The 15,925-nt window shown below is 36.4% G+C and overlaps 1 protein-coding gene across 9 annotated transcripts in view; it reads left to right on the forward strand.

The window, feature by feature from the left end:
* NBEA (neurobeachin) overlaps positions 1-15,925 on the forward strand; it is a 511,894-nt gene that overhangs the window by 130,423 nt on the left and 365,546 nt on the right. For all 9 annotated transcript variants that reach the window (XM_054223413.1, XM_054223357.1, XM_054223366.1 and 6 more), the window contains exons 9-11: positions 1,784-1,981; positions 2,395-2,528; positions 14,866-14,974. In XM_054223413.1, the coding sequence (XP_054079388.1) occupies positions 1,784-1,981; positions 2,395-2,528; positions 14,866-14,974 (441 nt within the window). The remainder of the gene's footprint in view (positions 1-1,783; positions 1,982-2,394; positions 2,529-14,865; positions 14,975-15,925) is intronic.

The raw sequence follows: 15,925 nt of genomic DNA on the forward strand, positions 1-15,925 counted from the left end.
CAGGCTGAACAGTCTCAGCTCTCTCGGCCTTTCTTCATAGGAAAGATGCTCCAATCGCTTCGTGATTTTAGTGGCTTTTCATTGGACTCTCTCCATTAAGACCACGGCGCTCTCATACTGGGGAGCTCAGAACTCCAGGTGTGGCCTCACCAGTGCTGAGCAGAGGGGAAGGGTCACCTCCCTCGACCTGCTGGCAACAATCCTAATGCAGTCAAAGATAATATTATCCTTCTTTACCAAATGTAGATTTAACCACTGACTTCCTATTCACTTACCTTTGCCCTTCCTATTTGCATTCTCTGTTATGGAACCTGCATCTCCTAGATTTTTCAGCCTGGCCTTGCTGCCTCCCTCCCGCTTGACATCATCAAGCATGGGACAGGGCTGACTGACCGATCTGCTCCAAGGGTTCTCCAGCAGCTGCAGTCAGGTGCCCACTCTGTTCAGTCTACATCAATCTTACGACCCACAAACAAATGGATGCTTGTCACAAGACCTTATAACGTCATGTGTCAGTCACTTGAGCAGATGCGCTTTCACATTATTTGGCTGTAAGCAAGAGAATTTTGTCAGGGTTTCCAGCAGCCTCAAAAGCTCTGCAAAAGCTGGATGTGTGTTTTATGGGTTTACATAATTGGTAGGAACCTATAATTTGGAAAGAGCAGCTGATAGCCTGTAAGTTGCCTGTTTTAATTCTTCTAGCCTGGATAACCAAAAGCCTAGTGATAGTACTTTCCATAATTTCATGATATGTTATTTCTTACTGTGGGGAGAGGAAGGGAAAGATTTGGTAGGACCAAAGGGATAAAGAGAATTGTAATGTCTATATGCAGTGAACACAAGCAAAATGATTCATAATTAACTTCAGCAATAAATTATTCTAAACTGAGTACAGATTTTAGAAATATAACATATTATATATATCGCATTAATTAAATGGTGGTCATTTCTAACAAATTTGCTTTACTTGTGTTAGTACAGCACTACAGTATGTTACTAGTAGTTGTCTTTCTGGCACTGTCAAATGATTGTTACATGCAAAAGTAGTTATGTGCCAAGTAAATCTGACAACGCTTTGCAGAAAGGCAGAAATCTATCTTCTTCTGCTTGATTGATTTGTCAGTGTTGCCAAAAAACTTGGTCTTAGATCAGATATGAATCATGGTATGTTTAAGAATAATACAGTTTTTCAGTGTTCCTTTGTAAAAGCTTGGAGTTTGAGAATCATCCATTTGAAAAATGGCATTTATTATTTTATTTGAAATTTTTTTTAGCGTAAGTAGCTTGTTTATATATACTCCTGACTGTTAATGATCCATGGGTTTTAATGTTGTTTAAAAATAACTAATCCTTTAATCAAAATGCCATAGGATTCTATATTCTAATCTGAGTGATCTTATATAAACGAAAATACCAGGCATTTAATTTGTTCTTTATTTTTAATGTGTTGTATGCTCCAGTTTTTTATTTTAACATATTTATAGCTGTTAATGTGACACATTTCTTCCAGATAGTTACTTCTGAAACTTGTTAACACTGATGCTAAAAGGAGAGAAAAGTAATACTACATGAAATACCAAGTATTATATTAACATATTGATGTGAAGTAGAGTGCATAAAAAAATTGTCTCGCTGTTCAGCTGCATTAAACTACTGGAAAATTAAAACAAAGTTTAGCAGTTTCCATCTCCCTCTCAAGTCCAATGTATTTCATGCACATTTTGTGGCAAGGATTTTGTCTAAAATATTTACTTTGTAAAACTTTGTGTTTTCTTTTTTTCAGAGCACATTCAAATTTAAATCTGAGAGTGACATTCATCTTGCTGAGCACCATAAACAAGTGCTGTATGATGGGAAACTTGCAAGTAGCATTGCTTTTACTTACAATGCGAAGGCTACTGATGCTCAGCTATGCCTTGAATCCTCACCAAAGGAAAATCCTTCAATTTTCGTACACTCCCCCCATGCTCTTATGCTTCAGGTTTGTGCTACTAAATTGATGTTCTGTGCTTATTGTTAGTTCAACATCATTTGGATAGTAATAAGATCTGTGTGGTAGTGTGCAGAGAGATTGTTATTTTGTATTATTTACCTATCACTTGAACTGTTCTTTCTTTTCTTACTTTCTAGAGCAAAACAAATATTATTTCTTCATTAAGAAGTATATACTTCAGACCATAAGGCACAGTTTGCCACGATACTGAAGTTCTCTTTAATGTTTGCCTTTAAATATAGTGATTATAATTGAAACATAAGTAATGAAAATAAGATAAACCAAGTCTGATTTAGTTTGCGCTCAATTCATTGTTAAAGTGTTCCCAAATTCTGTTTGTAACTGTCCTTTAAAATTAAGATTAACTGAGATTTTCCCTTTTATTTATTTTATTAATTCAGGATGTGAAAGCTATCGTAACCCACTCCATTCACAGCGCAATTCATTCCATTGGAGGGATTCAAGTTCTTTTTCCTCTCTTTGCCCAGTTAGACAATCGACAGCTGCACGACAGTCAGGTGGAAACAACAGTTTGGTAAGCTTCTTTCAAGCAAGATAAAAACAAAATTAAGCTAAGGATATTTCCATTTTTGTTGTCAGAATGTTTGATTTCTTTTCTTTTGTAAATGGTGGAACTTATATTTTACCCTTGTTTCTTTGAAAATAATACTATTTTTTTAAAAAAGTAGTTTACTCTTTTAGTAGTAGAGATCAGTAAATTGTATTAGTCGAGATTCCAGATGGAACTGGCATCATATTGGTTGAATTAAATAATGAATTCAAATCACTCTAGAGTCTTTAAGACAAAAAATTGTCTTCTGTGACAATTTTTGCAATTTCTACAAGAAACCAATGTGCTTTTCCTTGACAGTACAGTGTTGTTTACTTTCTCAAGGTCTCTGTCACCTAATAGCATTCAAAATTAAGGAAAGATATCGCCTTCCATACATGAATGTCCTTCTGACCATACATGGTCAGAAAGTCATAGAGCTATGATCAGTTTTTTGTGTCCACATTACAATTGCAACAGTGACTGGGGACACACCAAGAGAGTTTTAAACAGGGATGCACGAAGTCTTTGCTCTGATGCTGTGACCCCAAGGTTGAAGAGCCTGCACAGAAGTTAGATGAACACTTCCATTCCATAGGCTACAAAGGACTGCTTCGGAGTCTGTCAGTGCCCATGATGACCTGTACAAAGGTAGCTCAGCGGTAGTTATTTTTGCAAAGATCTCTTGCCACCTCCTTGTCAGGGCAGGCTCTGATTCTAGTGGCAACACAAGATGTCTAAACTTGTCAGAACAAAGTGTGTGACCTAAACCTTTGGAGGTAACAAAACTGAAAAGGTAATGCTCAAGAACTGGTACAGTGTTTCACGGTAGGATGGTATGCAACCAAAACCTGCTAGAAAACAGTGTTTAGGGCCAGCATAAGCCGACTCTTGTATTTCAATAAATTTATAAAATAGGTGCATAATTTAGACTACATGGCTTATTTTCCTGCTTAGAATAGTCTGCTATTAATTATTCTGGAGATTTCCTATTGCAGTAGATAGTTCAGTAATAAATTAGTTAACTGAAAAATAATTAAATAATACTAAAATTGATGACAATTTTGAAAAATTCAACTGAAAGTTGGTATAATTTCTCATGAAAGATCACTTGTCTCAAATTAATCAATTTGTTGGAGTTTTGTCAGTCATCTGTTTTCCCCTTTGGTAACTCAAATATATGTAGCTAAGATGGCTGCTGGTTTTGTTTCTGTATTTCATGTAAATGTTAGCGTATTTCAAAGTTAATGTATTTCATGACAATATTTTAGTACAATGTGAAAAGTAATACCATAGTCTAAAAATAACGAATTCTGCTTCCAAGCAGTATAGTGGTGCAAATTATTTCATTCAATGTTAAAGACAGAAAAGCTGGTTGTGTATTGGCTCATGTGGGATATTTACTTTTTTGTAGTTTGTTTTCCAGTATGTACTTTGCATTGAAGTATTGTGAAGTAAGGGGAATAGAAAAAACAATGCTTGGCTTGAAAAAATTTGGAAAAAAAATTTCCCTGTATGTTTTTATTTACTGGCACAGCAGTAGGCAAAAATGCTTTATTCCAATTATAGGAAGATTATGTGTGTATGTGCCCATACATATGAATAAAATATATATTAAATTCATTAATGAGCTGAGTCTGTAATATATGATAAAGCAGTAACTAGGTCTGTTTAAAAATGGAGAGCTAATGTAATGTAAGTTTTATAAGACAAGGTAAAGACTAATTCTTCCCAAGTGTGTGGTCTTTCCAGTGAGTGAGAACATTCATAAAGTTCAATTTAAAATGTACAGAACATTTCTGGAGTTAGTTGAACTGTAAGTAGGAAAAAAAGTTGTTCTTGAATAAATCAGTGCAATTCGTCTATAATTAGATTATATTCTAAAAAGAGATCTGTAATTCATTATGCTGTATGATTGTACAAATGCATAATACAGCAAGATGTGATCCTAACTCAAGAAAGTATTCAAAAGACATTTAATCAAATGGCTGCTTGATGAGATGGATCTTAAATGTTGAATTACCATGGTTTTGGTGTCTGTGCATTATTTTCTTATAATTATTTTAATAGGATGCAGATCTTGAGAAAAATAATAGTTTAAGTGAACAAGAATGTAGGCAAATAAAGGAATAAAAGATTTCTGGGGGCAAAGAAAGGAGAAAATGGCAAAAGGGGGCTAAATATGAAAAGCAGGGCTATGTTTAAGATTCATTTGTGGAGCGGAATAAGGGAAGAATGTACTTCCTGAGTCGTTTCCTTCTTTCCCCTTGTTTTTTAGACCGTTCTCTCTTTATTTATTCCTTTCCAAAGTGCAGTTGTTGAACTGTATCTGGTACTTGTTTATACCCTTCTTACCTATGAAAATGTATCTACAACAGCAACAAAGGGCTGCACCACTTCTTTCTGAAAAGTAGTTGGCATTCAGCCATTACAGTCGATGTATTTCTTTATAAGCAGATAATATTTATGCCACTTTGCCAAAAAAGTAGGGTCCAGATGATGCTTGATAACACTGGACTGTTATGTTTGTAAAGGCTTACTGTGGCAGTAGAATTTCTTTCTTTCTGGTGGCCAACTAGGAGGACTCAGAAGTTGTCCCTTGAATAGCTGTGCGGCCTTGTTGTCTTAATGTGTTCCTGGGAGGTGGAAAGTATAAATATCTTGATACCCCACTGTAAGTGTCCTAGGTTTCCAGGCTGCTTTTCTGAATCCTTCTTACCTCCTCCTCTCCTGCACATATCAAAATCTGTTTAATAAGTTCAAGGTTCTCAATTATTTGTTTAGTTATTTTTTTTAGCATCAGAAGTGGTTTAACAGGACTACGAGGGAACACCTTGCTTTTTAATTATCTTGAGCCGCTTACAGTTTTAATCTTTTCTAAATTAATGGATTCATTGTAAATAAAATTTTAAATTATAAAGTGGGGCAATAGGAATATAGCAATTTTGTGGTTTAATGGTATTCTTTGTAAATGCCCTTTATTCCTGTAATGCGTATAGCCCTGTGTGCCTTATCTGCATCTTCCGTGAGGCCAAATATTGAAATAACCTACAGTTCTGCTTTTGAAGCACTGTATAGATTCTTATGCGCTCATACACTGAAATTAAAAGAATGGAAACTGAGTTCATATTTTAAGCATGTTTTCTTAGATTAAGTGATGCACCTGCTGTTGAGGAGCGCGGTCCCTCAACTTTAATGCCAAGACTGATACTTTTCATCCTGCTTTTCAGTACCCTGATTAGAACAGAAAATTTTGCAGTTATGGTCAATAAGGTGTTTATGTAATAAAAAGAAATACAAAGTGCTTTTTCTGTTGACATTGTTGTTGTTACCTTTGATTGTACTACATGGGTAATATGATAGGAAGGACTTGCTTTGTTCACTTGTGGTCTCTCGTGTGTGGTTTTGAATTCATTAGGCGCTGCTGAGTGCTGACATACGGATTGATTCTGACAAGGTATTGGGTGCGCAGCCTTTGGCACTGACCCAATTCCTTCACAGAATAAATAACGAGTGTTAGTTCAGATGAGATTGTTGCTTTGGACTGTACCATTTTGGGAAAATATTTAAAAGTGGATGGAGCTTCAGGGCATGCTTTAGTGGCAGAGATTGTAGGTTGTTTGGTTGGACTTGATGATCTCAAAGGTCCTTTCCAACCATGAAGATTCTATGATTCTATAAGCTGTAGCTGTTTGCTTAAATAGATGAAATAATTCCAATAATATCTTTTATATACTTGTTCTAGAAGTTACTAGCTGGATTCTCTAGATTGCATACTATATAATAAAAATCAAAAATGCTTTTACTGTTTATCAAACTAAATAAATGCAGTGCCTAGGCCCACGTGATATATACACCCACCTAAAATTTGTAGCAAAGTAAACGTAGGCATCTTTTCACTCAGTTTTATTTCTGACATTATTTTCACACTTTAATATAGTTTACAGAGTATATTGCCAATCTATTGTGAATAAGCCAGTGAAATGGAAACATTGGTGAGGGGAGCAACAATATCGCAACTCCTGTTCTTCGTCTTTTCCTGTAAATGTTTTGTGTTTTGCTTTGATTAATTAGTATCTTGTACTCATTTTTTTTAGTATTTTTTATATTCAGATGATGACTTTTGGGATTCCTGTCTGTAACTAGTAGTGTTACTGCATCTACTTTTTGACAGATTAATAATTTGGTAGGAAAAAGCAGTTTTCCTATCAGTTTCCACAAATGGGAAATAGCACAGCTTGATAGGAAATGCAGTTTGGTGTCTTGATTTTTTCATTAGCTTAACACAAAAAATCTGTCAGTTTTCAATAATTCTTAATAATGCCATTAGTTTAATTGAATTTAGCTATAAGATTATGGTAGAAAATAAGATAAATGCCAAGTAGTATCCTACCTACTTAACCTGTCCTCTGCTGCTGTCTTTCAATAATTTTCTCGTTTGCCACAGCTGGCACAGCTATTTAAACTTGAGAGTGGGTATGAAAGTCATTCTTTCCAAGGTCGTTGTATTTACCTTTGTGCCTCTGAGAGAGCCAAGGTCCCAGTCCATTGCTGTCTCCAATCTACAAGTTAGAGTTTGCAGAGTCGGGTGCTAATAACCGTCTCCCCATGCATTTCAAAGGGAAGAAGGCTGAATATCACATCTGAAATTTCACATCTCCAGTACAACCTAGCTGTGCTCAGATGAAATCAGTTGTACTGGAATCTTCCCGAACTGTGACAACAGGAATGTGACTTGCCAAATCGGAATGCCTGGACAATAATAGTTTATAATGAAAATACAGTCGCTGTATCATAAGGTAGAAAACCTTTGTAAATTCCTAAACTGTTGTGCCTCCTCCAGAAGATCCAGGAACTATTAAGGATGGCTAATTTATGACTGGAGTCTGTATCCCAAAATGTTATGCCCGTATGCAGAGGTGTGTAAAGACCCGCCTCTCTAGTTCTCCCACGCGACACCTATTCATCTGACGTGTTTAATGACATCAGTTTGGATGAAACACGTTTAGTAGCCTTCACTTATTGACCTCATCATATGTTTTAAGAAAAAGGAAGTGGGAAAGGGAAGAGAAATAAGTAGTTTCTCTTTTCTCTCCAACAAGCCTACAGAAAAAAAAAAGGTAATTAAACTGGAAGCTAAGGAAGCACTTTAGAGAGCTGCCATAGCTGTAGCTCATGGGAACTTCCTCTCCATCCCCACTATCTGTCCGAGTCTCTTCTGCTCTGAGTTTATCTTACCTCCAGCCTGGTTAGGGGAACCTTTCTTGGCTTCGTGGCGCACAGGCTTTAGTGACCATGATTACGTAAATATGAATGAATGAATATGAGTAATAAGTAATTAGTGCACCCTCAGTAAGTTTGCAGACGACACCAAACTAGGTGGGAGTGTTGATCTGCTTGAGGGTAGGAAGGCTCTACAGAGGGACCTGGACAGGCTGGATCGATGGGCCAAGGCCAACTGTATGAGGTTTAATAAGGCCAAGTGCTGGGTCCTGCATTTCGGTCACAACAACCCCAAGCAGCGCTACAAGCTTGGGGAAGAGTGGCTGGAAAGCTGCCCAGCAGAAAAGGACCTGGGGGTGCTGGTGGACGGCCAGCTTAACATGAGCCAGCAGTGTGCCCAGGTGGCCAAGAAGGCCAACAGCATTCTGGCTTGTATCAGGAATAGCGTGGCCAGCAGGAGCAGGGAAGTGACCGTGCCTCTGTACTCGGCACTGGTGAGGCCTCACCTCGAGTCCTGTGTTCAGTTCTGGGCCCCTCTGTACAAGAGGGACATTGAGGTGCTGCAGCATGTCCAGAGGAGAGCTACCAGGCTGGTGAGGGGTCTGGAGACCAGGTCATATGAGGAGAGGCTGAGGGAGCTGGGCATGTTTAGCTTGGAGAAGAGGAGGCTGAGGGGAGACCTCATTGCCCTCTACAACTACCTAAAAAGGAGGTTGGAGAGAGGTGGGTGTTGGCCTCTTCTCCCAGGTGAATAATGACAGGACCAGAGGAAATGGTCTGAAGTTGCGGCAGGGGAGGTTTAGATTAGATATTAGGAAGAATTACTTTACTGAAAGAGTGGTCAGGCACTGGAACAGCCTGCCCAGGGAGGTGGTTGAGTCACCATCCCTAGAGGTGTTTAAGAAACATCTAGATGTGGCACTTCAGGGCATGCTCTAGTGGCAGAGATTGTAGGGGTTTTTTTGTGTGTGTGTATGGTTGGACTCGATGATCCCAAAGGTCCTTTCCAACCATGAAGATTCTATGATTCTATGAATCTAATGTGGCAGCAGAGCAATTGACTGCATTAAAACATGCACGGGTGTTTGATTTCATGCTTTAGCAGTGAATATACCTTGATGAAAATCCTTTTTTGTATTCCCAACTTGGATTATAAGTGCAGTCAAAACGGTTTCCGAAATCCATGCTTACCCTTTGTGCTTTGATTTTCTTCCTGAAGGAATGAAGTAAGGAAGTGGAGATCATCTCACATCTGTGAATCAAAATGTATTGCTAATGCTTCTCCCTGAGGATTTCTAAATCCATACTATGAAACATTTAGTAAATATTCTGATGAAGTAAGAAATTACTTAATGAATCAGCCAAACTCATTAAAAACTGTTTGCTAACAATGAGATGTAATGGGCAGCCAGCAGACGAAGAGTGTATAATAATAATTATTATTAACAGCTAATAATATGTGATATTAATTATTATTATGTATCTTAATACAGTCAGTATTGCATTTTGAACCGAAGTTAAGGGGCAAGTACCTTGGGATTTTTTTCTGTTTAAAAACAAAATATTAATTGTTGGTGTGTGATTTTCCTTAATACCACTTTATCTCTTTATGCCAAGATTAGTTTTCAAAACTTATCATATTAACAGCCTGTGATGGAGTTAATTATACAATACTTTTGTCTATTTTGGAGAAGCTGGAAATATAAATGGAATTAGTTTATAAAGGATCCTTCCCAAAGATAATCAGACAGAACAAATACCAGCATCATTCTCTTTTACATAGCCTCTTCAAGTTAAATAATCTATCATTAATCAACATACTTCATAGCTGCATGCCTACTTTATTTAAAGATTCCTTTTATAAAGCACACTCCAGACAGCTTTGTAATGTGCAATCCAAGATGAAACCTAAAGTAATTAAGGTAAATTTTTCAGAGAAAATTATCATGGGAAAGAGTAGATTAAAGAAATTGATCTATATAGTCATTTAAAAAAAAAAAACAAAACAAAACAAAAAAAAAAACAAGATGAATTTCACTTTTATCCTAGTGATCTCTAGCAGATCTCTGACTTTAGGGTTTTCTTTATTTCTCCAAAGCCTTTTTCATCATATTTGAATATATGTCTGATGTTCCTAATAGCATCCTAATAGGATGCTTCATTTCTAAGTGAAGTCATAGCAACTCATTTAATAAGAATAGTTTATCTAAATTTTCCCATGTTTTAGCTCCACAAAACAGTAATAATTGTTCACTTAGTGGGAACTACCAGTCAGCTTAGAATTTGACAAAGGTGTCTCTTGTCCAATGGTTGTCATAGCATAAAGACTTTGTAACCCTGGGATTTCCAGTGCGAGCTTCTTCTACGTGTAATGGGAAAAGGTCCTTTCAAATTACCATAGATAGAAATGGGCAGTGAAAATGAAACATTTATTTCTGTGTGTAATTAATCTTATTTTTAATGAATAAGGAAGTGTCATATTTTGGAATTTTGAAGACTGTTACCTACAGCAGCCATTGGTTTTGTGAAGATCTGTAGTATATTTTTTATATAAGGAGTAACATTGCATGACCGTTGAATGAATATTGTGATGTTGAAACATAATGATGAACTAGTGAAACGTAATAATTATTTATATTGTATCTATATATCTGGATGAATGAAATAAGCTAGATGGTAGTTGTAACTTCACAGTGCACGTCATAAGAATAACTGTCTGAAAAATATAAAGGTAGGGACTTCACAAATACAATAAATACATATAGATATGAAAACATCCCTAAGAACATCTTCTAGTCAGACAGTGCATGCTGTGAACACCAATTCTGTGCTCCTGTTTTATTTATAAAAAAAAAAATTACTTTTTTTTTTTTTAAGTCTTCACAAGGGACATGTATGTTTGAGGGGAAAATCAGGCAAGGCTGTAACAATGTAATTAATCTTCTGGATTTTATGTAACAGTATTCCAGACACTTACTGTCTCTACAATACGCTAATTATAGAATAAGCAATATCAAAACCATTAGAAATACAGCATCTTTTTTTTTTTTTCTACCTTTTACTAATGGAAAGCTGCTGGGAAAATTTTGTTCTGAAATTAATTACATTTTCAGTAGAAATCATAATTCTGTCTGATTTAGTGTCGGTTGACATATACTTTCGTTGTGTACATGTATCTTAGCTGCACTGCAGACAAACTGATGTGTGCTAGGCAGGGAGTGGTGTAGAGGAGATGTAGGAATGGGCTGAAGTATCCTTTATATTTGCCTTTGTATCTAAGGGAGTTGAAAATAGGCAAGAATGGAGTGAAATTTTGTATGGCAGTGCACAGAATTTTGCCAGTTTAATGTGAGCCCTGCAGCAATCCGATGCATTTTAGTTCCTGGTAAGTTTGTTAAATTCTGTTTGAAAAATTGTTCATCCTAGAAGACAGTCTTCTAATCAATATTATTTCCCCTGTGTCAACAGCAACCTTTTTAAAAGCGTAATTTTGGCAACCTGGTTCTGCTGATAAAAACTTTTATATTTAAGATCTTCAGGTTTAATGTATTTTCAGCTGCCAAGATGACCACATAGATTTACTGTCCTTAGAAATATGTTCCAAGTTCTAGGTACAGTCCTTTAAGTTAGGCAGGGAGTTCTCTAGAAGACTAATTTCTTAGAATGCAATATTGAGGAGAAAAGATCCATTGTGTCAGTATGGATTTATATTTTTTACACACACACACACACACACACACACACACTTAAATGCTTGAGGTCAGTCTGAACATGTGGGGAAAGAGAACTTTTGAAGAGGTTGGGAAAGCTTATCTAAGAATCAAACGTTTAACAGTTGGACCTTTTTAGGCAGATTGAATGCTCTCTAGCATAAAGTATCTAAGATAACATAACATGTAAAAACAGTTATTGCAAAAACCACTGTTATTTAGTGCAGTTTCATTCCCTCCTTCCTCCTCTATAAAAGAAGTTTCACCTGAAACAAGTGTAAGCAAGATTTCTGGAAAAAATGTCAAACTAGACATGTAGTCTATTTCCTGACTGTCTCTGATCATTATCTCCAGGTAGCAATAGCTTCAGTACTGTACGTGCAGTGAGAATTTAAAAACACTTCCATTTTGATTTTACAGTTCTTCTATCAGTTAAAATATTACAGATCTTTAAATTATTTAATTTCCTGCATAATGATGCAGACAAACTGCTAGTTACATTTAATTATGGTGTTAATTTTCATCAGTACTGTGGTCCTGTATGTATTCACCTCAAACGTCACTGTGCCTCTATGTGACTGCCAGGTGGTTTTCCCTAACTGATGCTTTTTCTGGTACTTGGAATTTTTTATGTGCTTGAAGGTGTGAAGTGTAATGTTGTGTTCACGTGTGCTATCCCAAGATTTGAATTACTGTATACTACAGTCAACTCTATTATTTATGGTGGCAATCTTGGATAATGCAGAAGGATTAGAAGTTAGAGTTACTGCTTGCGGACCTGAGCTGACTCTGCAGAGCTGGCTTGTGGTGTCTTTATATATCTGGTTCGATAGATGTTAAAAGCCATTTCGGGCTTAAGGAAAGGCATAGCTCATTCACAGAAGTATTGGCTGAATTAATACGTTTTCCTGGAACGAGAAACATGGGCATTACTTTGCGCTGACAGCTAAGGTAGTTCGTTGCAGAGCTTATGTGGGCAGGCAGCATTAATCAGTTCAGCCATACCGCGCATAAAGATGGTTAATATCTAAAAAGTGATATTTGGGCTCTACCTGCATCTGAATTAATAAACTTTGTTGATTTAGTCTTAATTGCATAGAACCAGCTTGTATGTTTCTGTGCCTGTGGCATGGTTAAATATTAGCTGGCCACTGATTATTTCCGAGCGTGATTTACGTGTACTTGAAGAAAAGAGAGAAAAATCTTTATTGTTAGGGTGTCAGTGTGTCTTATAACTTGTATTAGGAGTCCTATCAGAATTTCTAACAAGTGCATAGAGATTGTGTTAATATGAGATAAGAATAACTCTAGCCCATGAATTTGCATCGAAGCTCATAGGATGGACCAATAAATGTCAATACAAAGAAAAGGGCTTTCAATAAATCACTTATTGAAGTGGAAGTAGAACCTTTTAAACTTAAGTCTGGTGCCATGTTCATGGTACAACAATCTTCTAAATAATTTTAATAGTATTTATTATTGTAATTTAGGTCCTATTCCTGCAAAGAGGTATGCTGTTGTATATTGGGTTGTCCTAGGTCATAAGGTTACTCATAGAGGATGATAGTAAGCACCATCTATATGGAATTTTCTTTGACTTATTCATTATTTTTTTAAAAAAGCTTCTAAATATAAATCTTCAACCCTTTATATGAGCTTTTTATGGATTATCATGTAGTAAAAATGATGAATATCTTGGTTTAGATGACAAATACAATAGAAACTTTAGCTGGGGAAAGAAAAAATTGATGCATATAACCTGGTTTGAAATTGATGTGACAGCTTGACAGGCTGTTTTGATAAAAGCTTTTGAGTACTGTAAATGGATATTATCTGTGTTCTTTTACTGCTGACGTTCTGTGGAGCATTCTGTATGTGATTTTTAGACTGATTATTGTGACCGTTCAACAATGAAGCAAGACAAGGCACTATTTCATGTTCACAGCATGTACTTTGCCCACACTGTGTACTTTTCGCATGGCAGCCTTGCTCACCAAATAGAATAAATCTTGCTTTCCTCAGCAAATTGATTATGTTTTGGTGCTGGCATGGATTAACCAATCTCAACATTTATTTCAAAGTAAAAGATTGTATTTGGAGAGCAAGCAAACCTTTAACTGAGTATATACTGTAAGTAAAGTTGAAATTTATAAAATGCAGGTTGAACATTTCCTTTAATTCACTTTTTCATAGCTGCAAAAGCCACAGTTTTCACTTTTACCTGTGCCTACCACCTGTGTGAAAATCTTCATGGTTGAAGATATTTGTCAGTACAACTAGAAATCGTTATACCTGTTTTATTTTTAGGAAAGGAATAATGACTTTATGTATGCATTGTATATGCAGTAGAAAGTGTTCCGTCATCTACCTGTTTGATATATTTGAAAAATCATTTAAAATATTTCCTTTCTGTCATAAATATGGGGCTTTTTTTCCTTTCTCCCTTTCCTCTGGGTTTTTCAGCAACAGATGAGTGTTGTTTCCCTCTCAACACCCAAGAGTCAGTTGCAATTTTTCTCCCACCATGCATTGATCCGTCATATGTTTCTTCTGTTGGTTTTCATAACTTAGTTTCACTTTCTTGCCTAGTCTGTCCCCTGAAGTATTTCATATCTCTTCTGTTACTAAACAGTAACCTTTTCTGAACACTTTTTCCCCTCCCTGTGCTTTCTGAACACCTCACTTACAGATACAGCTGGGATGGGCTGCTGGGTGATTTCCTTGTGGCCTCTGGAAGTCTCTCTGTGCTTTTCTAACTGGATGAAAGTGATTTTCAGCCTTTATTTTGTCAGACCTAAATATTATTGTCGTGTTTCGTCTGGAGAAAGTACGAAGGAAGCTCTCCACCCTGCTGTTGTTCCACTGTGGTTCATGTTTGGCCATTTTATGCCTCATTTCTGTGGTAGTGGTAACTCGAGGGACTGAAAGTGTGGAGTGATGATATACCTAGTGGCTGCAAATTTTGCTGTTTAGCATCGTTAGTCTGGATGGTAAAATGGTTGATGTGGCCCCTGTCTGCATCATTCTAGCACTGTCAGCTGGATCCCACTCATCATCTTCTGCCTCTTCCAACCGCAAAACCTTTGGCTAGAACTGCAAGTTGCAGGACTGGATATTTAAAACTTGGGATAGTCCTGGTCAAATCAGGATAGGTGACAAAATGATTTTGCACTTCTGTCTGAATATGAACTCTCACTCCTCCCATTGTAATATGCGAACAATGATTGGAGAAATTTGTCAGAAAAAGTAAGATTTGTGTTCTTTCACAGTTTACCACTTTAAGCCCGTTTCTGATTTCTGTTCATTTAATAGCTGGTGAATATTGAGAATGTAACAGATTGATTTTTCTACATCTGTAATCTGAAAAAATGCTTGTTCTTTACATGCAGTGCTACCCTGTTGGCTTTCTTGGTTGAGCTTCTTAAGAGTTCAGTAGCCATGCAAGAGCAAATGCTTGGTGGAAAAGGCTTTCTGGTCATTGGCTACCTCCTTGAAAAGGTATGTTTGGAGGGTTTTTTTAATCTTTGTTCTCAGTATTTCTACTGTCTTTGTGGTATTTTCAGTCATTTAGCTCAAAGGACTGGTGGAATAAAATATATTTGTGATATGAAATATTTTTGATTTGTGTTACTTACACATTGCCTGCAGAGTCTTTTCATCTTCCTTTTCCTCTTATATGTCAATATTCAAAGAATCAATTTTCTGGAGTTGATCCTGTTTATCTAATTTATGCTTTTACTTTAGATTTTGTGAATCACTTTGATGTATTTTCATTTGTGTTCCTCCACTCTCCGTCCCCCAAACTCTTGTTTAGGAAAGTTTTCATGTTCCCGGTTTGTAGAAGCGTATCACAGATGTGTCGTAATTTAGGTTTAAATTTCTTTTTTTGTGTACGTTAATAGAAATAAAGTTAATCATCTGTGGTTCAGTTCTGAAATGGTTGAAATAATTGCTCTGTGTTTTGAATAATAAAAACTGTACAATAATTTCATTTCTGAAAGAAGCAGTTGCAAGGAGCATTCCCTTTACTTGCTTGTTTTCAGACATGATAAGCAGTTATCACAAAACTGAGGTTCAGTTCAGATGCTTGTCTGAGGAGCATTACCTGCCTCCTGGCTCAAAGCCCTCACATTACTGTGATTTAATAATCTGGAAACAAACTACTGTACTAAGATGGTAATACTCTTACAGTTGAATCTCATGGCTTCAGCAGAGCAGAATGTCTGCTGCTCTATTTTTCATTAGCATGAGGTCAGTGTAACAACTATTTGAGAAGAAACCATGACCAGAGCTTTGTGTTGTTCGATGGTGAAATTAAATAATGATAATCTCACCTTTAAAAATGTACTGAATTTTGAAGAAGAATGATAAATATTTTCTCTCATTCTGCTCCCTATCCTATTTTCAGCTAGGAAAATACATTCTTATAGTAGAATCTAGTAGTAGAAG

Source organism: Rissa tridactyla, chromosome 1 (assembly GCF_028500815.1).
Source record: "Rissa tridactyla isolate bRisTri1 chromosome 1, bRisTri1.patW.cur.20221130, whole genome shotgun sequence".
Lineage (NCBI taxonomy): Eukaryota > Metazoa > Chordata > Aves > Charadriiformes > Laridae > Rissa > Rissa tridactyla.